This window comes from Bactrocera dorsalis, chromosome 3, assembly GCF_023373825.1.
Source record: "Bactrocera dorsalis isolate Fly_Bdor chromosome 3, ASM2337382v1, whole genome shotgun sequence".
In the NCBI taxonomy this organism is placed as follows: domain Eukaryota; kingdom Metazoa; phylum Arthropoda; class Insecta; order Diptera; family Tephritidae; genus Bactrocera; species Bactrocera dorsalis.
The window spans coordinates 76355282-76380899 of NC_064305.1; the positions used below are offsets into that span (position 1 = coordinate 76355282).

At 37.7% G+C, this 25618-nt stretch overlaps 2 protein-coding genes across 3 annotated transcripts in view; one reads left to right on the plus strand and one right to left on the minus strand.

Annotated features, from left to right (window-relative positions):
- Nucleotides 1-25618, minus strand: part of LOC105229183 (sodium/potassium-transporting ATPase subunit beta-1-interacting protein) — a 236659-nt gene that overhangs the window by 32485 nt on the left and 178556 nt on the right. The gene's annotated exons all lie outside the window — the stretch shown is intronic.
- Nucleotides 1440-14493, plus strand: LOC105229109 (angiotensin-converting enzyme). The gene is made up of 10 exons (XM_049453447.1): nucleotides 1440-1589; nucleotides 3314-3412; nucleotides 3529-4059; nucleotides 4130-4295; nucleotides 7420-7783; nucleotides 8859-9204; nucleotides 9269-9489; nucleotides 12146-12286; nucleotides 12453-12625; nucleotides 14389-14493. The coding sequence occupies exons 2-10, from the start codon at nucleotides 3359-3361 to the stop codon at nucleotides 14418-14420; spliced, it is 2028 nt and encodes a 675-aa protein (XP_049309404.1). The 5' UTR covers nucleotides 1440-1589; nucleotides 3314-3358; the 3' UTR covers nucleotides 14421-14493.

Sequence of the window (25618 nt, forward strand, 5' to 3'; positions counted from 1 at the left end):
GGACTTAAGGTCTAATGTGCCTTCTCCTAAGTCATAACGACTCACTTAACCCCAACATATTGATAAATTCCAACATAGGTGCTATTGAGGCAACATGGTCCCTATTTGGAAGTATAGATCCAAGGGCCATTATTCTGCGCCTACAGACTTCCTTGCTGTCAATTAGCAGCTGTTCTAAAAATTCAGGCTTTATGTCGCGGAACAGGTGATTTGCACAAGAAGCTAGGCTCATGTTATAGTGTAAGTGCTTCTTGAGCATACAATGGCCAGTGTAGAAGGCGACAAATAGCCTTAGTTGGTCTCTTGGGAGGTAACTTGGCATGACGCATGCTTTGAAGTTGTTGCCAATTTTCTTCACGCTTGCGAAGCAGCTCCTTGATATGAGGATCAATCTAAATGAAAGCTCCGGCTCCTACCATATTTGGGGATGCTGCGAAGCGGGCGATTCCCGGCTATACCTTTGTAACCGGGCACCCAGATGAGGTGCACTTGATTACGATGTGACGGACTGTGCAGCCGTTCTATACACTTCTGCACCAATAGCGATTTGATCTTGTACGCAGGGATCGCTTTAAGTGCCTCTTGGCTGTCGCTGAGTATAATTCTACATTCATTGCGTTAGTTGCGTTGGAGGTTTATCTCTACGCACCGAGTTATAGCAAAGAGTTGAGGCCTTACTATCCAGTACTGCACGGCAATCACCCAGCTATGCTCCTACCCATACCCATTATCAAGCTAATGAGACTGAAGTATCTGGCCTAGTAAGCTTAGCAGTCTAAATATGAAGCAACTCGAAGCCGAATACCGACATCTCTTCACTAGTATTGAGTACGCAGAGAACGAACTAAACGCCGCTATGCTATCAGATCTACTGCTTCAAATTGAAGTCAGCGACTCCTTCCCTTCTATTCTTTCCTCGATTTTTTTTGTAAAGCATAGACCACTCAGTTTGCAAGTGAATGTTCTAACACCATATCCTATTGAACTTATATACTGTATTTCCCAGCAGATGGTGCCAAATGTGAAGCCGAGCGAACTTTAATTCAACAGTCATTTAAACTCCAATCATTTTATGGACCTTTTATCGGTTTTTATATTACATTACATTAAACGATGCTTTGCTTTCAACTAACATGGGAATGTTATTGAGTTCCTAAATACTTATATGAGAGACCTATCTATTCTGGGAACATGCATACATAAAACGTAATATACACATGGGGTAAAGCAGAACACATCTGCCGATGATCTTACTTCAAAACCATAGCCATTTCTTGAAATCACCTTCTTATAATATTATAGTTAATTGTTGGTTTAGTCTGTGGTATTCCCTTTCAAGAGGATCACCTTAATAAGTCGTTCTAAGAAATAACAAAATTACTGCTGGTAAAAAATTGCGCATAGAAAAGGAAATGCTTTTCTCAATTGTTTCTCAAACCTCACTCTCATTTTCTAGTTTAAGCTCATTCTCTGATAAGCTCGCAACATCCAACTTGCCATAATCAGAAGTTTTTGAGAAACTTTCAGTCTTCTCCGCGGCTTTGAACGATTAGTGTCGGAAATTAATATTTAACCACTGGACTTTTAAAGTAAATACATATATATTTTGAAAAAACAACATTATTTTTGAAAAAAAAAAAATATTTTAATTTTCTAAAAAATTGTATTAAACTAAAACAAACTAAGTCAAAATAATATTAAGTGCTAACTAAGAGGTGACATATGTATATATTTATATATGTATATGGAAGGTGGTCCATGTTGAAATTTTCAGTCATCATTTCCTAAATAACACCCTCAAAAATTTTATGTGATAAACTACAAGATTTTTTTATTTTGTAATTATTTTTGGTCGCACTGATTACAAATATGGCGTAAAATCGTTCAAATAGAATATTGTTTTTATTTATATATTTGTGGCGGTTAGTGTATTATTAAGCACAACACTATTTAATTTAATCACCTTTATTCACTTAGGAGTAAGTCCGAGATGTTTATCTTGACCGCTTTAGAACACATGTTGTCTCGACCGATGATCAAAACGGAATAAGACGAATTAGTGCACGCAATATGAGGTGCTTAATATTATAACGGGACTAAATAGTTTACTTGCTAAATACAGTGCTATCTGATAACAGCCAGTTAATGAGTTGATCTGTTATAATTAGGAGAGATGCTAATCGCTACATATGCAAATAGATGTATAATTTTAAAGCCTTTCTTTGCAAATTCTCAACTTTGCCTTATCAGTCACTTTTTTAAGTAAATAGTTAGTTTCATTCACAATGTTATCTCCGCAATTTTTAATGCCACTGATTATAGACGCGTCGAGCTGTAAGCGTTCAAGTAAATGTGTGAAACATTTCAATTCGTTTAAGGGGATGTTCTAGACGTTCTAGTCTAGAAACACAGGAAGTGATTTTTATTTTTCAAAGTTTAATTATTTAACTTTAATTCTTGAAGAATATGTCTACAAGAGAATTTTGCAAAATTCAAAAACTATTTTCGGAAATGTAGGCATTCAAACTAGTTCGTCTAGTTCGCGAATTTTTAAACGTGTTTTTCTCGAAACCGTCTTTTTCGAAAGGATGCCAAAGATTTCTCGCGTTCTTCTGCACCGATTTACCTGAATTAGATTATTTAATGAAACTCCAAGTCTCCTAGTCTCCCAGTGGCAAAATCTCAAAAAGAGTAGATTGTACGAAAAAATATTAGGTTGTCAAATATCTCCCTTCTACTTTTTTGTCTTTTGAATTTCGTGGCTATGTTTAAAGCACTACAGAACTCGTGTCTGGCAATATTATCTCTATATCTTTGAAAGATCTTGACATAACCTCGTGTCGTGGTCGAAGGAAAGTGAATCGTCTCAAACAGTGGCCAAGCCGGGATTGACGGCCAGAAAGCCGGCCTAATATACGAACAGAAAAATGGCATTTCAGAGAGTCATGTTTCTTGAAGTATTATAGAAACGGTCATAGCCCCCACACTCACCCTTCTCCTAACAACGTCAGTGCATATAAATAAAATTCGAAAGCGCACATTTTGCAATGCTTACATATACAGTTATAATTCAGTAAATACAACATTTAAGTCCGGCTGCTGAAAGTCTAAAACTTTGCGGTCGAAGTTTCTGTTTGTTGTTTCTTATCACCAATTTCATTGAGACGTCTCTGGTGTGGGCGCGCAATCAGCTACTCACAACTGACCGCGCTTAATTTTTATTTCGTATTTCTTCAATTCTTATTTTTTTTAGTTGTTTTAGCGATAAGTATATTAATTTTGTAATTTCCTTTTCCGCTCAACTTTCTTGCAGTTTCATTTCTCTACGCGCTCTTCCTCTCTCACTGCGTCGCTGTCAATGCGAGCGAGCAAAATGATTGATAGACACTTAACCCCACACCAGCAAGCGTTGGTAAGCAAAGCTAAGAAAGCGAAAAGTGAAATAACTGTAAATAAAAAAAAAACAAAAAAACAAAAAACAAAAGAATCTAGCACCGTATCAACACAATTTTGCAACTAATCTTTCAGCTGCCAAATGTCACTATCACACGCTGCCGACTACTCGCCGCGCTCTGCTTGCTACTCTGTCTTTCGAGTGCAACGCTTGCTACACAAACGCCAACACCGGTTGTCGCAGCCACTAACGCCACCACGAACGCAACGAAATATCCACATGCCGCCGTCTATGAGGCACATGCCAACCAGTATTTAGACTGGGCCTCGACACGTATGCAAGGCATTTGGGCGCGGCGGCGCAGCAGTTTCCTCAATCTCACCACCAAAGGACGCGGTTACAACGCCATCAATCAAGCACCGATTAAGCAAGAAATCGAAAATGACTATCGCCACCTCGTGTATGCATTGGCGATGAACCTCAGCACCATACCGGTGATGCAGCTGAAGGATCCGGTATTGCGGCGACGTGTGAGACGTCTCGCAAAACTGCAACTCTACGGTCTGCCGGATAAGGATTACGAGGAAGCCAAGGATTTGTTGCACACGATGCAAACGTTTATAACCTCACGCATGGTTTGCTCGCTGGGTGACTGTCAGCAAACGGTAAAATAGCGAAATAGTCGAAGTGAGGCATGAAACTGAAATGCATAATTAATTTTTGTTGCTTCTGCAGGTCGCTATGGTGCCGGCAATAGTGAATCATGCGATGCGCACAAAGAGTCTGGCTGACTTGGAGTACTTTTGGCGTGTATGGCGTTCGGTGTTGGCGGATCGTAATCGTGCCAAATCGGCTTTCATCTCATATGTGCGAATGCTACGTCTGGCGGCCTCATATAACGGTAAGTTTTTATAGAGGTTAAAACTTATTCATTAGTCATATTATTAGTCTGAGTTTGGGTGGATAGACAAGACAGTTTTTTCCGACTTTATAAATACTTATAAATCCTGCCTTAAATATAATTTAATAATGAATTACCAAAAATATAAAAAGATGTAGAAACCCTCAACTCTAAAAGTAGGTGCAGTACCGCATAATCCCAATATCCAATCTGGGTAGATCGTCCAGATCTGAAACATTGTTGTTTCAATGACACAAAACCGTTCAAAACTGTATTGCAGAAAGTTCTTGGGAACCCTTGAACCTGGATACAAATCCATGCTAAGTCTGTTGAGCAGATTTGAACGTTTTGAAAAACGAGCGAGGTCTAATTAATCTACTCATCTACACTCAGGGAACTGTGCGACGGCATTTCAAGCTTCTTACGTACACCTTCAAACGAAACCATTGGTTTCCGGAACAGACAAAAGAACAGCTGGTATGATGAGGCGGGCCGTGTCGTAGTGGAGAGAACACAGACTGCCTAACTCGAAATCATACAATCTACTACAAAACGTAATACCGAGAGTTGAAGAGGAAAGCTAGTCGTATTTGCAAAAAACCACGGAGAAAAGCCAAAATGCCTGAGTACAACGAGCTTGATAAGCGGGTCGACAGAGGTGGTGCTCAAAAATTCTACAAAAAGATGCGGCGACAAACCAAAAGTTTGAAGACCGGAAGTGATCTAGTGATTCCCAAAGCATACTGAAATTATGTGAGGAATACTTCTCCAGCCTGCTGTATGGCAGTGAAAGCATGAACCCGATTCACCATTCTCTGACGATGGAGTAGGCGCTGCATTGCCCGACATTGATCGAGGAGCTTCTTTGTAAAATATGGTCGGACGAAAGCATGAGCTGTACGAGATACACGACGACTTTGACATACTTAGTTCAACGAATTACGAGAACGCGTCAACACTGGCTAGGACATGTCGACCGAATCAATTAAAACACTCCAGCTCTGAAAGTATTCGACGCAGTACTCGTCGGGGGAAGCAGATGAAGAGGAAAACTACTTTATTGAAATAGAAAAGAAAGAGATGCTTAACTATGGTCCGCCCCACAAGTACTCAAGCGCTTCATAGCTCCCTTCCCAGCTTCCACATTACGCCCTTTATAAAAATTATTAGCATTAAAATAAATTTAGACACCTTCAACGCTCTCGTCACCAGCAGCGATTTGCAATTAAAATCTCCGCAGTGTCGTGGTTGCAAGAAAAAAGAAATAAATTGCGCATTAAATAAATTTTACGCAAGTCATGTCAGTTTCGGCTAACACACACAAACACCTCCGTAAACCAACGGTAACCCATAGATGTAATGTTAACCTAATTTCTGCACAAAACACAAAGAACAAGCACACATACAAACGGTCATGTGATTATCCTGCAACAAATTTGAGCATAATCCTTTAGGAGAGTACACCTGGAGTAGACTTTGTAGAGACCGATTGGGGATGCATTAGTCTCCAACAAAATGAACAATTTCGAGGTTCCCTACTTTTTTTAAAGAAAAAAACAGATAATGTTCAAATTTAAAGGGGAATGTTTATTATCATTCGAAAGAGCATTCTTCGGCATTTATTTTTAAAAATTATCTCTCTCATATGTTGGTCGCGGCTACACTTCAGAAGGTCCATCAATTTTCGATGACTCGTTGGAGTATTTCGACTGATAACTGGCGAATGAATGGCTTGATCGATGATTCTACCATCCCACAAACCAGACCAAACCGTTAATTTTCTGGATGAAATGACAGCTTTTGAATCTCTTCAAGTTGCTCTTTGTCCAATGGGCCTCATCACTGAACACAATTTGACTCCAAGATGTCGGATCTTCCTGGAACCTTTCATGAGCCTATAGTTCGAAGCGATGCCGTTTGAGAAAGGCGAACAGTTTCAGTTCTTACACAAGCTGTACGCTTTTAATTTAAGATCTTGGCGTAAAATGCGTCAAGTCATTCCATACGCCCGTCCAAGTTGCTGCGAACGGTCTTCGTGTACACTCTCAGCTATGGCTGCTATATTTTCTTTAGTGCGTGTTGGAGGTGGTCTATACGGTTGAATATTATCCAATAATGAATACTGGCTGTCCAGCTCTGTTCAGGGTTTTATCCTTGATCTAAGATTAATCCTTTTCGGACTAGTTTAAGTGAAGATCGCAAATCAACCAGTTGTGTGATATTCATTTATTTAAATGAAAAAAGTCTCATTATCAAATGAGTTTATAAAATCGTCAAGTGTCGTCGCCTTCCAACTAGTCCACTGCCATGTTTGTAAACTAGGTTTTTTCCGACTAGTGATGCTTCAAAAGCACAAGCACAAGCTCAAGTATATTATAATATACAAATCGAAGAAACAGGTAGGTAACTTAATAGCCCACTAACTCGCTACCAGCATCCCACCCCGCCTTAAAGAGCAGTTGGTTAAGTTGACACAGCAGCTAAGCGGTCAGGCAGCCATAGGCGAGTTCGACGTAGCAATGTGCGCCTTCAATGTGTCGGGCATGAAATTGCAAATAGATGTCGTAAATTGCATTTAAAATGGCACATACAACTAGTCAATTAAAGGACACTCGCACACACACATACATACTACTATACTTTGTGCAATAACGCGATGCTTGTCTGCGCATGTGTGTATGCACATAAATATGTTAGGTAAATTGACCGGTGGCCGCATAACCCGAAGGTCCTCCGCATATCTCCATGTGTATGTAAGAAGTGGCGCAACCTGAATATGCCGAGCAACCGCTTGAGATGTCAGGCCAGTCAAGTCAGTTGCGGCGGTGTACTGCTGCTGGTGCTGGTGTAGGTTGTGGTGGTGGTAATGAGGCAACCAATGACCATGTGATTGACGAGAAATCAATGAGAACAAGATGCCATTCAACTAATCACAAACGAAAACGACATTTACCAACACCACTAATAAAATGCCTGCAGCACATATGCGCGCACACACCACCATACACCAACACACTCACACATATGCCTCAAGTCCACTGACGTCCACTTACCTAGATTCTTCTTCGGTTATATCAATGCTTGTACGAGTATATGATGTTTGTTTGCTCTTGTTCCCAATTAGGCCACATAACCCCATCACGTACCTGGTATCTGTATTACGATACTGATAATTTTCAACGTGAGCTGGAGAATGTCGTATGGGAAATAATGCCGTTATATCAGGAATTACACGCCTATCTACTGAAATGTGTACGCAGCACTTATGGCGAGAAATTGTATGCTGATGAAGGCGCCATACCGGCGCATGTGTTGGAGCAAATTGTACGACAGGCTTGGTCGCCGCGCCCTGTTTTCCGTACACCCTTTCCGACGCATCAATTGCCGACCGTTAAACAGCGGTTGGAGGAAATACTTGTGACACCAGTGAAGATTATTAAAAAGTCAGCGGAATTCTTTGAGTCTATCGGGCTGAATCATATGTCGGAGTAAGTACATGTATATATGTTTAAAAGTAATATATGTAAAAGCTCTTACAACTCTCTTAACTTCACAGTAAGAGAAATATAAAAATTTAAAGTCCAAATGGCTTAACAAGCCAACCAATTAGCTGCCTGTAGACCCATAACTGAATATAACTGGAATAAGTTTCTTAAACTGTGGTAGTCTAATTAAGATCCAATGGAAGGATAGAATTATGGTCTGGAGAAATATTGTTGTAAAGTAGAGACTAGGAATTTTTAAGACCCGATGTAAAGTTAGAAGATTCAATCTGAAAGGCTTTAAACTTTATAAATATATGCTTTCATTGGATGCAACTCTTTAACCGATTGTAGCACTATCAACTCAAAAATCAAGAAAAATTAGTACAGGTATTCATAAAATATCAGGATTGTAACTCCAGGATGCTTAGGTTAGGTTATGTTATATGGCTGATCTAAGGAGATCCTACGTGGACTGCCTTATGTCAAAGCGTGTAAGGATTTCCGAGTCTTCAGACACGTGTTCTTTTAGGAACCCGGATCCGCTGAGTCTGATATGTATACGGACACTATGTCCAACACAGGCAAGTCTATAGTCTACAAGTTAACTTAAAAAAGAAGAGATCTTAGGCCTTATCTAACTTTGCCATTTTTCGATATTAGGGATATAATCCCAAGCTTCCTTTCAATTTAATCAGCTTTATAGTTTCGAATTTTCTTAAGATCTCCGACTTCTTCTTGAAAGAGGATATAGATTTTTAGAAATTTTCTTCAGAATTTTTTAATATATCAAATGCACAGTGACAGTAGGTGTTTGGGGTTAAAAGTATCGATCACGTAGACTAAATTTTAGAAGCCAACCTTTGCAAATACCAACCAATTGAAATGGAATCATTGGATTCAGGAATTTCCAGGAATCCCCACAATATTATTTCATAGGACACTCTTAAACCTCACAGTTAAGCTTTTCAACGATAATTCCACGGACTCCTTTTTTTACTTTTTGGATACTGACTTCATTTCTTAAAATTCAAATGCACATAACTAATCTAACTTCTATCACACTCTTTACTCCACACAGCTCTTTCTATGAACGCTTTTCACGTCGCATTGGCGATGAGGAAATCGGTTCCGATTGCCACGCTGAAGTATTCTACTTTCCGCCGGAAGCGGCGCTACGCTATTGCCCCAAGTTGGATTATAAGAAACTCATGCAAATGCACGGCAATATGGCCGAACTGCAATATAATCTCTATCGTGGACGATTGCCTTTTGGCGTGGACAGCGAGCCCTGCCCGGGCTTTGCAGCCGCTATTGGCGAAGCGGCCGTTATCGCTTCGGGCACGCCACGGCATCTTAACCGTCTGCATTTGCTCTTCAATCACAGCTTGAGCGAGGAACAATCCATGAATCGACTGTTCCGCATGGTAAGCTAAGCGACTCTTATAAAGACCTATAAATTGCTAATGTTCCTTTTGCATGTCTATGCAGGGTATTCACACAATTTTGGCGATACCACAGTACTTCATAAATGACAAGTTTTTGGTCGACGTGATGGACGGTCATATTGGCGCTCAGGAATTGAATTGTGCTTACTGGAATTTGCAGAATAAGTATGCTGGTATTGTGCCGCCGCAGCGTCGTAATGAGAATACTTTTGATCCTGATTTTAAGTTCTATCGTGGTCTGAATCCAGAGAAACCAAATACAGAGTGAGTAGACCTTCCTTTATCCTTTTAGATCTAAATACTTCCTAATATCCTTTTTTCACGAGAAGGTTATATTTCTTTTGAGGAATAATCATCGAGTTTGCTTATTAGCAACATGTCTAGAGATTGATATGTCGGGCAAGTACTGAAATAGTCAGTTTTTGGAAAATTGAAGTATCAAATGTTTGAACTAAGGGTTTAAGCGGAAATATTTCATTTTTCTATCCGGACTCGTTGAAATGAAAATATCGTGAAGAATGGGAGTTCTACGACAAAGCCCATTGCGTTAAGGATTATCACATATATGTATTTGTGTATGTAGACGTGGTCCTCTTTATTTCCGTGTAGAGTAGAGGTTTAAACTCACTAGTTTCGGTCGAGCTAACTAGCGAAAGCTATAAAAAACGATTCGGAATACGGGTACCTAGAAACAGTAGATTCCTAAAATTATGCTAGAACTCAGATCACAGTCGATGCTCAAACCTTAAGGAAATCCATGCTGGATGAGTTTAGAAAATACTTCTAACTACTTATAAATATAATTTTGGTGATCAAATGAATGATAAGTGAGAGTCATGGAGCAATATAGAAGATTATGAGTGTTACCATCTGAGAAGTTACATTTTAGACAATGGTTTGCACTGGTTCGACGAAGGTCCAATACATTTCTCCATCAATTTTTAATAAAATAGCAATAGTAAGTGTTCTAAATTTTTATATTACTTAAAGAACCTATCCCATGGCACTGTCGGATGTTCAACACCTCAACATATAAAGAACTCATTCTATCTAAATTTCTCAGTGAGAATCTCCAACTTTCTCAATTCTTTTTCAAGCTTCTTGAGGATCTTCAAAATTTATTCGAGAGTTTTTTCTAAATATTACAATATGGGTATCAAATTAAAGAGTTTTATGAAGGCTTATATTTCAAAACAAGAGAGTTGCCACATATTTCAAATAAATTTAAAAAAAATAAAATATTTAAAAATAAAAAATAAAAATATTACAATAAGTGTATCAAACTATAGAAGACGTAACTTACAATAAAAATATTTTACAGGAGGGTTGCCACCTACTAATTTTTTTTCTGCACTTACATACATTGATAAAATACTATATGAACGATTTAAGAAGACTAGCAGTTGATTACGAGAGCTACAGTTTTTACGAGAGTTGCCACATATTACAAATAAATGTATGAAAAGAAAATAAGAATTATGCAAAAAGAGTATCGAACTATAGAAGACTTAACTTACAGTTAAAAATATTTTTCAGGAGGGTTGCCACTTATTTATTTATTTATTTTTTTTGTTCTATTACATTGATAAAATACTATATGAGAATAAAATTAAAGCGGTTTAAGAAGACTAACAGTTGATTGCAAGAGTTACAGTGTTTACGAGAGTTGCCATTTATTCAAGACTCATTAAAAATTTTAAATGATAAACTAAAATAATAACATTGTAATGTTTAAGAATAATTCTTCAGCAAGGTTGCCACCTATTTAAATTTTACGAATGCTGCCACTTATTTAAAACTCATTACAAAATTTAACTTAGAAAATAAAATAATAATATTGAAATATTTGAGAGTAATTTTTCAGGAAGGTTGCCACCTTTTTAAATTATACGAGAGTTACCACCTATTTCAAAGTCATTTCAAAATTTAAATGATAAAATAAAAATATTGTAATGCTTAAAAAGATAGTTTTACGAAGATTGCCACCTATTTAAATATGTATCTATTAATTAAAAAAAAAAATCAAAATAAAATATAGAATTGCCACCTGTTTCAATTTTTTTTGAGTTTTTTATATTTTTTTAGTCTATTGCTCCATATCTGCCACAGAATATACTAGAATGAAATAGATCTTTTTTTATCTTAAACATGTGAGTAACGTTGTAAGCTCTCCTCAGTAGAAATTGGTGTTTGATTACCAGCGGAACCTAAAAAGTTGCTGCTATTCAAATATATTTGTTCTGGTGCCCCAATTCAATTGTTATGGAACCTTTAAAGCAATTCTATCGGTGTTTAGAATTTTCCAAGCTAATGTTCGCAACAGGGATTACCTTCTGTTAGTGAATACATGCTTAGCTTACAACCAAGCCGAGAACAAGTAATCCCGGCTCATTCTACCTGTAATAGATTTAAGTACATATTTTTCGAAATCCTCAACTAAATTAACCTTGTTCTAAAGCCGCAGCAAGTAAGGCGCACAAATGAGACCGCGAGTAAAGTTTGCGCCGAAAAACACACACACATATACAAACAAGAGATTTGTATTTACCTCACATAGTACAGCTATGCATTGACACATGTCAATGGCGGAGTTAGCGCGCTGGAGCCGCGATGGAATTTTTGGCCTGCAAACACTCAGTTACATATGTATATGTATACTCTTTGTAATATGTGTATGTATGTACATAGCAGCCGTACATTTCGATTTTTCTGAACTCAGCGCGCCTGCGGCATTGCCACCAACGCAACATTTCAACAGCTCGCGTAGCGAAGGTTTTCTAAAAGTAGTTAGTCTCCGCAGCAGACTCCATAGAATCGTGCATTTCTAAAAGCTCTATATATTCAAAAACTCTAACTGCAACAACTACAACAACTGTGAGCTCTGCCACATTGAATACACTTTTTCACATTTTGTTAACAGGAAATTGCTTTCGGAGATTCTGGGCTATCAGTTTTATCGGGCATTTTGTTTGGCCAGCGAACAATATCGACCCGGTGATCCGGAATATCCATTGCACAACTGTGATTTTCATGGCAGTACGAAGGCCGGTGATTTGATGAGGTAAGTACCATACGTTTGCGCACGCATCACTTACACATTTGCATACACATAAACACACACACGCTGTCACATAAACATTTGCATATAAACACCCACACATAGCTGACTGCTTCCTTTCTAAGCGTTGCCATGCGAAAAAGGCTCACTGAATGATTTCACTCCGCAGGCAAATGATGGAGGCCGGTGCAACCAGGCATTGGCGTGATTTAATGGAAATCGCCACAGGTGAGCGTAAGCTGAGCGGCAAAGGTGTGATGGAATATTATGCGCCGCTCTACACTTGGCTGAAGGAGCAAAATAAAAAAAATGGCGTCGAAGCCGGTTGGGAGACAGAGACCAGTGAGTATGGGCACTATAATGTGCATGTTAATGATAAATAGTGGGTGTACAACTTTAATGAGTTCACACTTTTCCAATATTGAGTGGAGTTTTAGTAGAAGAATTTTTCGTCACAAATCCACTCCTACCGAAAATAGAGAGCTTAGAAATATACTACAGAGATGCGACTAAATTTAGGTGATTGAATCAGTGAAGAAGTTGTAAAACGTTTTCCAGACAATCATATAGGACAGAAATATTTTCAACTTAGTATATCCCAAGAAACATTCCCAAAGACCAACAACTTTCTGATAACTCTAAAGTCAAGTAACAAACTATAGAATGTCTTAAGTCTACATTCAGAGTTTCATATTAAAGCAGGTCAAAGCAGGAAAGTTCTTCTAAAGTGAAACTCGGAGCAGTTTTTTGAATTTGCTGAATAGCCAGAAGTCACAAGGGTCTAAAACAGACGAATACGGTAGTTGTGGCATGATATTGGATAGAAGTTGGCGAAAACCTCGCGAAGAATCAATGAAGTTTGCTACTGTGCATTATCAGCGTGCAAAAATCCAGAGTTGTCGGCCTATAATTCCGGCCTCGTTTTACACATAGCTTCACGCAAACGGCGCCTAACACTCAAATAATATTTCCTTTTGTCAGTTTGGCCAGTCGGAAGGAATTCGGTGTGCACTATACTTCGATAATGGAAGAAAACTATCAACATAACATTGAGTTTTGACCTGTTTTAATGTGTTCTTTCGGCTTCGGTTCACCTTTGCCACGATGTTCGGTCGATTGATGGCCTATATATGTGTCGTAAACATAGATCCAAGACTCATTGCCAGTGATAATACGTTTCATGACCTACTGGTAGTCGGAAAGCATTGTTTCACAGACATTAACACGACGTTGTTTTTCGAAAAAATTTAATGATTTTGGAACCAATCGCGCTTTAACTTGTCTTAGCCCCAAAGAATCTTTGAAAATGGTTTTTACGGATCATTCTGATATTCCAATGATGTCAGTAAGATCTCTGACTGTTAATTGTCGATTCTCAAGCACCAATTCTTTGATTTTATGGACAGTTGATATTAATGGCCGTTCTGAACTTGGTTCATCATCAGCGCGTTCTCGACCCTCTTAGAATAATTTCTACCAATCAAAAACACTTGCTTACGGCAAACGATGATTACCGAAGGCTTTTTCTGACATTCTCAACGTTTCTTCCCCATAAATTTTATTCCTCACACAAAATTTAATGGAACTTCTTTGTTGAATAATTTCACTCATCGTGAAAACCATCCAATGCACTTTATGTACTTCAGAAAGAGAAGCGTATACTAAACACTAATGATTAGTTTGATGTGACATTTGGCACCGATGCCACTGACAGTCATACCAATCTAGAAGAAAAAATATCTTGGCGAATGAGTTTTCACGCGAAATTTAAATTAAAAAGTCTTACTATTTTTTGTGTTACAAACATCGTTGGAAACTTTATAAACCCCTGTCAGGGTATACAAATTAAACACTACTTTCGTAACCTCAATTGAGTCTAAAGGCTAAAACTAAATGCACCAATTTACAACTCAATTTGTTTCCGCCAGATAAATATTTTTTTGACCTTTTCAAAAAATTCGGTTATATACATATGTAATTACATATAGTATATGAATAATTTTATTTTGTTATAATTATTTTTATTTAAGCTCACTTTAACACGTCAACGTGTTGCCTTAAATTACTCACAACAATATTACGTTTTAAATATTTTTCTTTAATAGGATGCAGCAAGGACTACAACATATCATCCTAAAGCTTTTGGGCACCGCAATTCGCTTTTTGTATTAATAATATAAATATATGTATATCGATATTTTTATGATATGTATAATGGGATATTAAATATATTATTTTCAAAAAAATTTAAACTGGTTAAATTGCGATATTATTTCTTTAAAAATTTAATCAAACTGCAAGATTAAAAACAAAAACAAAAATGCTGTTTGCCTAAGCAATATTTTTTGAAATATATTCAGATCCCTCTTACTGTTGGAACTGTGTCCATACAATTTATGGCAGATTTTTCGGACGGATGATAATTTACGGGCTTACAAAATCTGTCTAATTCGAGAATTGAAGGGCGAGCGCGTCGGACGTTCGGTAAATGGGCTCCAAACGAGGTGGGCATTGCTCTCAATTTTCAGACGAAAAATTGGTTCAGAGATGAAACTCACTTTTGCTTGAAATTGCGGTGTTTGGAGTGAAGATAAGTCAAAAGCCATTTTTGAGAAGCCTTAACATCGTAAAAACGTCAATGTCTTCTGTGTTCTATGGTCCAAAGCAATCAGTGGTCCGAATTTCTACAAAAATGAAGCCCGCTATAATATTACAGTCAATGAGAAAAGTTAATAGCTTTGTTGCGCCTGAATTGAAGGGTAACGATATTGACGACCTTTGGTTCCAACAAGACGATGCACATGCTTTACAACCAACAAAAAAATCAAATTATTGAACCAAACTTTTGGTGAACGCATTATCATGCGATTTAACAGCGCTGGACTATTTCTTGTGGAGTTTTGTGCACTTGTATAGGCAGGTAAGCACGATACGATTAACGTCGTGGAAGAGAATATTCGGCGCATTTATGCCGACATACGGTCGAAAAAGTCGTCAAGTGGTCAAAATTGGTAAGTTTGCTCTGCCCAATCCACAAAAAGGAAGACCTTACAATATGCGCCAACTACCGTGGGATAAGCCTCCTCAATATCGCAAATAAGGTTCTATCGAGCCTATTGTGTGAAAGATTAGAGCCCATCAACAAACTGATTGGCCTTTTCAATGTGGTTTTAGGCCTGGAAAATCAACAACTGACCAGATATTCACCATGTGCAAAATTTTGAAAAAGAAGATCGACACACACCACCGTTTCGTCAATTTTAATGCTGCTTTTGACAGTACAGAAATTGGCTACCTTTATATCTGAATTTGGTATGCGCACAAAACTAATACGACTGGGTAAACCAAAATCGTCGTCAAGATCGGGACCTTTCCGAGCCGTTCGATACCAAACAAGGTTTCAGACAAGGTGACTCTCAATCGTGCGACCTCTTCAATCTGCTGCTGAAGAAAATAGTTCGAGCTGCAGAACTGAACAGGGAAGGTAAAATATTGTAAAAGATGGTACAACTGCTGGCGTACGCCGATGACACCAATATCATGGATTAAAAACCGCGTTTTGCTTTCTCTAGGTTGAACAAAGAAGTGAAGCTAAATGGTCTGGTAGTGAACGAATCTCTCCTGTCATGCAACAAACAGTCGTCGCACTCGCGACTTGGCTGTCATGTCACTGTTGACAGTCACAACTTCGAAATCGTAGATGATTTCTTCTATCTTGGAACCAGCATTGCTACAAACAACAACATCAGCCTCGCAATCCAATATAGAATAACTCTTGCCAACAAATTTTAATTCGGACTGAGTAGGCATTTACAAAACAAAGTCTTCTCTCGACGAACGAAGATCAAACTCTACAAGTCACTCATCACCCCCGTACCGCTATATGCTGACAAGCATGGATAAATAATGACATCATCTGATGATGTGTGGGTTACGAGTTTACGAAAGAAAGAAGAAGAATGAGGCTATATCATTCAGAGAGAAAAACCGTGCACACACCTTTCGTAAGCCCAAATGCCCATGAATTTCAATGATGATTACGGCTGATTTTTGATGAATTCACGCACAGTTTCGATGGAATTTTCGGTGATCACGGATTTGATTGTATAACATGTTGATTGTCATTTGTGTCCTCATGACCACTTTGAAAACGTTGAAACCACTCATGCACTCTGCTACTGGATAGACAAAAATCGCTAACAAAAGGAACAAATAAATCGATGTTTTGGAGATGTTTAGTTCCATTCCCATGAATTTCAATGGTGATTTCGGCTGATTTTAGATGAATTCACGCACAGTTTCGATGGAATTTATGTCCTCAAACGCAACAACTTCCCTTCCAATCGATAAAATGTCATGAAATTCACGCTGGACAATCGATAAAATTTCTAACGCACCAGGTGACATATACCACCAGGGGGTGCTAGATTCAAAAAGTTCTGTTTACTTTGGAACACACCTTATAAATGTTTTCTACTGATTTTGTACTAAGAAATGTGCTTCCGCTAGACTCAAGTCCATAATTCATAAAAAATTCTTAACCTCATACCTGTTTACTAACCTTTCTCCCACCAGCTTATTAACCTTTTTAGATAGCGTTGACTTTCTCGGTATATCTCAACAATTATTTCAGCTAATTACACCCTAGACTAACCCGTCAACTTGCTCAACAAATTTTTAATTGTTTCGAGAAATGATTTCAGAAATATATAAACAAAAAGTCCCCACAGGCACTGCCACGCTTTTACTCTACGCATGAGGTAAAGACATTATTTGAGAAGACTTCGCTCAACAGCCAAACTATGAAGTGCCGTCGGTGCCTGTCAAGTGCTGCCTGCAAGAACACACACACTCATGTAAATATGCATGTATGCGTGGAGAACGGTGTTATATAGTGTTCACATGGGTATAAAATTGTATAATATGCGCACTCAGCAGCTAAATAATCGCAGCCATCATGTGCACATGATTGTTCATTATTTGGGGTCCCTAAAAACACGAGTAAATTCGGGCGGATAATGTGGCGAGCAGCAGCAGCAGCAGGCGGATAAAAATCTAACAAGTTCATAATTTAACAACATGCCAGCAATAGAAAGTTTGCAGCAAACACAGAAGCACCTAACCACAAAAGCACACACACACTGGTGGAAAATTTACACGTAATATACATATACTTATATGTATACACTAACTTATGAATGTATATATGGACACACACTTTATGGGCGCATAAACTTTCGAGATCTACAAAGTGTCGGTAGCTTATTTCATAGCCACTTTGACCTCTTACGCACGCACACACACACACATTCAATACACATACAAGCACATATAACAATTTGCGGAAACCTTTTCACTACCTTTCTCTCCAGTTTTTATGTCATCTCTTTATTTTATACTTTATTACCGCTCGGCCGAACTCAATTTCGCCAAATAAGACCATTTAATGCTGATTTAAATTTACTCGCTGGCACCTTTGGCTGCTCTTTTCAACCTTTTCGCTTGTCTCATTTTGCGTTGAGCACAGAGTTTCTGGTATTTTGTGGTTATTTGACCTTCAAACATTCGGTACAAATAGTGAACAAATAAGTGTAATAAAAACGGGTTAAAAATGGTTTACTTTAAATATGCCCTCGCGTACATTTGATAGAATAGCTATTTATATGGCCACCTTTTCTAAATGGTTGCTTAAAATGAATGGATTCGGCCAGCGGGATTTATCCAAATAGATTTCGGAGAATTTAGTTTCAGTGCTAAGATGAGATTTTCGAAATTGATTGGAAGAACTAATGATATAGAAATTTGCATGAATGTGGTGAGTCTATTACAGTCCAAGTACAGGTACTTTTTTCAATAGCCTTTTTGACAGATCACGTTTGAGTCGTGTCAACTGTTATGTTATTTTTGTTCAGTATTATTTGGCATTTTATTTGGAAAGGCTTACGCCTAAACAATGTTTACAAATCGATCAGCTTTATTACGAAAATTCACGTTCTGAAAAAAATGTGTTTCGTGTGCTTCGCTCAACTTATGGTCATCATAATCGGCCTATTGAGCGTACTATTCGCAACACCATAACCCATCTTAAGACCCAGTATTCATTATTGGAAAATATCTGACTAAATGGACCACGTACAGCATGCAGTGAAGAAAATATAGCAGTCATAGCTGAGAGTATACACGAAGATCATGGGAGTCAATTCGGAGCCGTTCGCAGCAACTCAGACTGGCATTTGGACCGACTTGGCGCATTTTACGTCGAGATCTTAAACAGAAAGCGAACGAAATAAAAGTTGTGCAAGAACTGAAATCATTCGACCTTCCCAAGTGATATTGCTTTGCTCTGTAGGTTCTTGACAAGTTCCAAGAAGATCCGACGTATTCCCATATCTGGCGCAATTGGTATGTAAACAAGCAAAATTTCCACGTTTGGGACGAAAAGCAACCTGAAGAGATTAAGGAGCTGCCATTTCATGCAGAAAAAACAACGCTTTGGTGTGGATTGTGGGCCGGTGGGCAACCATTATCGCGCCATGATAACTGACTATTTGATACCAGAAATTTAAGCTCGTGATCTTGGCGACAACCGGTTTCAACAAGACGGCGTCTCTTCCCACACATCGCATTAATCAATGGATTTATTGAGAAAACACTTCGGTGAGCAGATAATTTCACGTTTTGGGCAGGTCGATTGGCCACCAAGATGGTGTGATATCACACCTTTAGACTTTTTCCTGTGGGGATATGTAAAGTCTAAAGTCTATGCGGATTATCCCGCTTCGATTCAGGCTTTGGAGCGAAAAATCACACGTGTCATTCGCCAGTTAACAGTCAAAATGCTCGAACGAGTCATCGAAAATTGGACTAACCGATGGACAATCTAACACCTACACTCGGCCAACATTTGAAAGAGATAATCTTCAAAAAATAAATGCCAGATGATTCGATTTCGAACGATAAAAAACATTCCCCTCTGATTTGAAATTTCTCTGTAATTTTTTTTTTAAGTAAGGAACTTCGAAATTGATCACACTTTATATATAGCTTTTGAAAAATACTGGGTTTTAAATATTTTGGAAAACACATGTAACGGGTGATTTTTTTGAGGTTAGGATTTTCATGCATTAGTATTTGACAGATCACGTGGGATTTCAGACATGGCGTCAAAGAGAAAGATGCTCAGTATGCTTTGACATTTCATCATGAATAGACTTACTAACGAGCAACGCTTGCAAATCATTGAATTTTATTACCAAAATCAGTGTTCGGTTTTTTTTTTTTTCGGACAAATTTTGTTCAGCGATGAGGCTCATTTCTGGTTGAATGGCTACGTAAATAAGCAAAATTGCCGCATTTGGGGTGAAGAGCAACCAGAAGCCGTTCAAGAACTGCCTATGCATCCCGAAAAATGCACTGTTTGGTGTGGTTTGTACGCTGGTGGAATCATTGGACCGTATTTTTTCAAAGATGCTGTTGGACGCAACGTTACGGTGAATGGCGATCGCTATCGTTCGATGCTAACAAACTTTTTGTTGCCAAAAATGGAAGAACTGAACTTGGTTGACATGTGGTTTCAACAAGATGGCGCTACATGCCACACAGCTCGCGATTCTATGGCCATTTTGAGGGAAAACTTCGGACAACAATTCATCTCAAGAAATGGACCCGTAAGTTGGCCACCAAGATCATGCGATTTAACGCCTTTAGACTATTTTTTGTGGGGCTACGTCAAGTCTAAAGTCTACAGAAATAAGCCAGCAACTATTCCAGCTTTGGAAGACAACATTTCCGAAGAAATTCGGGCTATTCCGGCCGAAATGCTCGAAAAAGTTGCCCAAAATTGGACTTTCCGAATGGACCACCTAAGACGCAGCCGCGGTCAACATTTAAATGAAATTATCTTCAAAAAGTAGATGTCATGAACCAATCTAACGTTTCAAATAAAGAACCGATGAGATTTTGCAAATTTTATGCGTTTTTTTTTTAAAAAAAGTTATCAAGCTCTTAAAAAATCACCCTTTACTATAGTTGAAAGCAAAGCGCTCTTAAGAATTTAAAATTAACGAGAAACCCTTCAGTAAACATGATGGTTCCTGAATTGAAGTACTCTGTGTGATAATGATAATATGATCAAATTTGACCCGGACTGGTCCATTTAAGCCCGCATATAAACTCACTTTATCAATTTTTTTCTGAGATTAATTCTTTATCAGAAACACAAATATTTGAAAAGCACAAAAAGTTCAGTACAGGTCGTGAAATCATGAAAAACTTGTGAGTCGTGCATCCATATAGGTTAATGTCGATAACACCGAAAAAGTCAGGTAACAGTGCTTGAAAGTCATCGTGTTAACATGAAAGATATAGAAAGGTATCTCAACATCTCTTATGAATTGACTCAACTCATTTTGGTTAATGTTACGGGTATGTCAAAGCTTAACTTATACCAAAAGTCCTGAATATTTAGCAAAAACAACATGGAGTATAGGTAGCAAAAAAAAGTTCAACAAATCCGTAGATGATCCCAACGGACGTATAATGAAAGATCGACGGTATATGGTTTTAGTAATGCCTTTAGGTATTTGGGAGATAGTATAAAATTGTATGGTTTTTATTTAAAATATCATAATATACTTGTAGTATAGTAGTATACCCAAGATATAACTGAAATTCATAAAAATTAACTGTTTGGATTGCTGATAAAGTAATCATTGGAATTACCCGTCTTTAAGTAAGTCTTTAACTAATGGTAAGTTTAGGTCTCGCTCATAGATATACCCCAATTCAGAGGTATAATACAAAATGTTGAAGAAACTTTGACTTTCTAGCCCCACAAATACTAAAAAATGGTAAGTTAAAGTCAAATGAAGTTAAGTAAAAGTTAGTCTGACCTTCAGCACCTAAGCACAGTTCGATTACCTAGGAGCTAACGCAAAAAAAAAACTTCATGGACCGAATATCCACTGCTGCTGAGTCGCTACAAAATCGATCCATTTATGAAGCGGATCGTTACTGGTGATGAAAAGTGATTCAGTTGGAACGACATCAAATGAAAACGGACATAGAGAAAGCGAGATGAGTCGGCGCAAACTGTGGACAAACCAGGATGAACTTTCAGGAAGGCTTTGCTATGTGATTGGTGGGATTTGCAAAAAGGCGTCTACCAAAAGCTGCTCCCCTATGACCAAACTCTTAATTCGAACCAGTACTCTCAACAATTGTACCGTCTGAAGGAAGCAATAACTCAGAGATAAACAGCTTTGGCCAATAGATGAGGAAATGAGTGCCAACGACAGGCCAAACACATCGATAGTGATTCGCCAGAAGCCGGGAGCTTGGTTAGAATGTTTTATGCATCCACCTAATAATTTGTATCTGAAGCTTTAAACAATTCTGAACAAAGCTATGCAAACATATATACATATGTATATTAGAGCGGGTCGATTTACAGGTAGCCAAAAAAGGGGAAAATCGCGTATACGGGAAGTGTTCTACGGATTATTCTGAATAGTTTTGTCAAAAGATTAAGGAACCAAAATAAGTTTCTGTCCAGCGATTTTTAAGGCGAAGTTTTATAGGGATCAATTTTTTTACCAGTTTTTGAGTTTTCCAAATGAAATTTTATACGTAGCTGCATTTTGATATTCTATTGATCGTTTGTCGGAGTCGGTTAGATCGGACAAATATATCACTTATTTTCCATATAACCGATTATTCAATTCTCAAGACGACGTTAAAAAATAACCGATTATTCTGATTTTTCAAACTTCGTCTTAAAAAACGCTGCCTCAAAACCGTTTTGAGATCCTCCATCTCTGTGGTAAAGTTGTTCAGAACGAGCCGTAGCACATTTCCCACATACGCGATTTTATAGAAAAAAATCGACCCGCTCTAATGTATATGTACACACCCATAACTAACCTGTAGATTGTGGAATTATAAAACTTTTTTCAATAATTTTCCACCAAAGACCAATTTAAATTTTAATAAGAACAAGTGAGCCACTTAATAGCACACCAATAATGCCGACCGGCAGCGAGCACGTGGCCTGTAATGCCAGCCGAAAACCTTCCGAATGCGAGCTGACACAGTTTTGCGCACCCAACGGTGCCATTAAATATGTGCTAAAGTGAAAATATTTCAAGTATGTACATAACTTAGTAACGCATTTTGTATATATATACATAATATATACTTATATACACATATTTTTATATACACATGTGACTTCTTATTAGAAGAGGCTGTGCTGAAAGCTGGTAAAAATCGGAGTATAGGCATAAAAATGGCACAGAAATGCTGCAGGAAACCTGAAAACCTTGAAAATTGTGAAAACTCTGAAATTAAATGTAAAGCTGGGGAAAAACCCACCAAACGTATAACAGTAAAATGAAAATGAAACGAACGGCAAGTTGAAGTTGGCAAAGTAAATAAATTATAAAGCAAAGCAAAGCAAGCGCAACCAACTAACAACACACACATATATGTTTATACAACCACACATATCCACACACACACACACACATGTATAGGCGCCCAGCTGTGCATGTGTTCCAGTATTTATATAAATGCCGGCCTGTTGGCTGAGTAAATCTATTTTATTTTATTTAAAGTGCAAACACAGGCGAACTTTCCACTTTCACTACCGCACAACAACAACAACCACAAGCAGCGGCGCACCGTTGCGAATGCCTAAAATACTCCGACACACACACACATGTGCGCAACACACAGCGACACATTTTCAACACTTGTTTGCGCTTTTGCGGTCAATTTGTTTTTGTACATGGGGTGAGAGGCGGCCGGGTCTCCTCCTGGGCGGCGGGTAAAAGTGAAACTCGTTAAGGGTTTAAAAAATGGCGACACACACTCGCTGCGACTGAGGAACCGGAAAAGTTTAAGCAAAAAGCATGCGGCTGCACGCAAACTCAAAATGTTTGTTGTTTTTGTTGCTGTTTTGGTTGTTGCTCTTTTAGGCACAACAACAAACAGTTGGGACAGATTTTCCTGCAACACAACGGTTTGCGTAATTTTTTAAAGATTTTATGTTTGTTTGCTGAAAAGGCTTTGTATGGGCGAGCATGCATGTGTATGTGTGTGTGGTGCAAGGTTTGTGCCGACTCTGCGGTCTTTTGAGGCACAAATTAAAGCGTAAATATTGGCAGTTCGCCTGTCCAGCCGGTTGTTTGGTGAGCGTTTTCATCAAAGTGCACTATTTTCAAGTGTTGGGAACAAAGGGAGGTACATGAGATACGCGTTGAAGTATTTAACGGGAAAAAATCGAAACGGAGCTACCAGCTTTTTGTACTGGAACCAAGAGAAAAATATAGATATCATTTTTTATTACAAAATTTTATAATTTTTAGACAAGTGGGGCAGTTCTGAAAAAAATATATGAATAAACTGAAACTATTTCTAAACAGAGTTGCCAGCTTCGTGTATTCTGAACAATTCAATTTTGATGAAATTAAAAAAAAAACACATTTCATTATTTAGTTTCAAAATCATTCTGAAGTCCTGCTTTAACTTCTCTATTAAAAATATATTGTAATTTATACAGATTTCAAATATGTGGTAACCCATGTATTTAAAAAAAAAAATTCCTTAAATCCTATTTAACTTAATTCACCTATTCCTAAATTTAAATTTTTTTAATATTTAAAAAAATTATACTGTAAAATTCGTACAGTTGGCAACCCTGTTCAAAAATGTTTTCATTTTAAACATTTTCATTTTGATCCTCATAATACAACTATTTCTTATTCATATTTTTAATTTTTCCTATCATATCATATAGAAATTTGTAAACAGGTGGCAACCCTTTTCAAATTTGTATTTTTTCTATAACCTTTTATACCTGTTGGGTTCTATACACATATTATAATTATTCGTTTATAGCTAATTTATTCATTTCAACTATATAAAATCACTAAACAGGTGGCAACGCTCTCAAAAATATTTTGTGCTGTAAGAATTCTTAAACGTATTACAATTATTTTTTATTCATATTTTTTATTTTCCTTATCACATTACATTACAATTTGTAAACAGATGGCAACCCTTTTGAAAATTTTATTTTCTATAAACTTGTTTAAAACCTGTTAGGTTCGATAGCCATATTCCATATATTTGTTTAAGGCTAGTTTAATTCATTTCAACTAAAATTACTAAATAGGTAGCAACACTTTTCAAAAAAATTTTTGGGATCGTAAAACATTATTCAATTGATAGCATAGAGGAAACTAGTATATACCACTGACCAATGCGTTGCAATTTTCAAATTGGACAATTATGGTTCTCGGATGCTACCATTAAAAAAAAATACCTTACCTAATGTGGAAAACAAATTACACGCTCAAAATCTATCAAATATCATAGAGAAATAATTGGCAGTCAAAAGCTTGTGAGAACAAATCGAAAAGTCTACATCAAAGAACTGATGCCTTAGAGTTTCGAACTCTTGTAGAAAACCGCTTCCACAAAGTTGGGTCTACGATCCCAAAATGTGCAGTAGATGACGGTGAAACAAATAGAAAAGCTTTGGAAGTCTACGCCAAAGAATTGGTGTCTTAGAAATGTCGGATCTCTTTTGGAATACTTTTAAGATCTATTAAATACCTTTGAGGTCTTTCATGGTAAAAAAAACTAGACTTCCGAAAATACATGGAAAGGTATGGAAGTCTACGCCAAAAACTGGAAAACTGGAACTAGAATTTGGAACTCCTGTAGAAAACCCATTGTCACGAAGTTGGGTTACGATCCCAAATCGTACGCTTTAGCCCAAACACACTCAACTTCAAGGCATCATACTAACTAGGTCCTGCCTCAGAACTCAGACTTTGTGATAAAGCGACTGGCAAATAACAACATGTTCTTCCTTACAGATTCAGTCACCGATAGGGTGGAAATTGTTATTAACGTGTTCACTGTCGAAAGGTGCAGCAGGCATCAAGTGGTATTCTGTTTTCTCCAGCAGTCCGGTTAATACATCGCTTGAGAATGGGCAAATAAAGCAAACCGCATCAAAGAGACCTCAAAAGAAATCAAAAAAGTCGTTGTGGCAGAGTCAGAAAAGTTATTCGGAGTATGTTGATTGCCGCTTTGTTAGACACTAAAATACTCTCAGGCATAGAAACAATGCTAATATCTTAGGTACACCCCTCTCTATCAGAATTAAATGTTAACTCTCCTAACATGCAGACCCACTGACTAATTTATTTCATATTTTTAATGGGAAAGTGGGAAAACCACAAGGATTTCAAGTATGATTGAAGATAGATTGAAGTCAGGCTATGCTTTTATCTATAGGTTATACATATATTCACCTTCAATCAT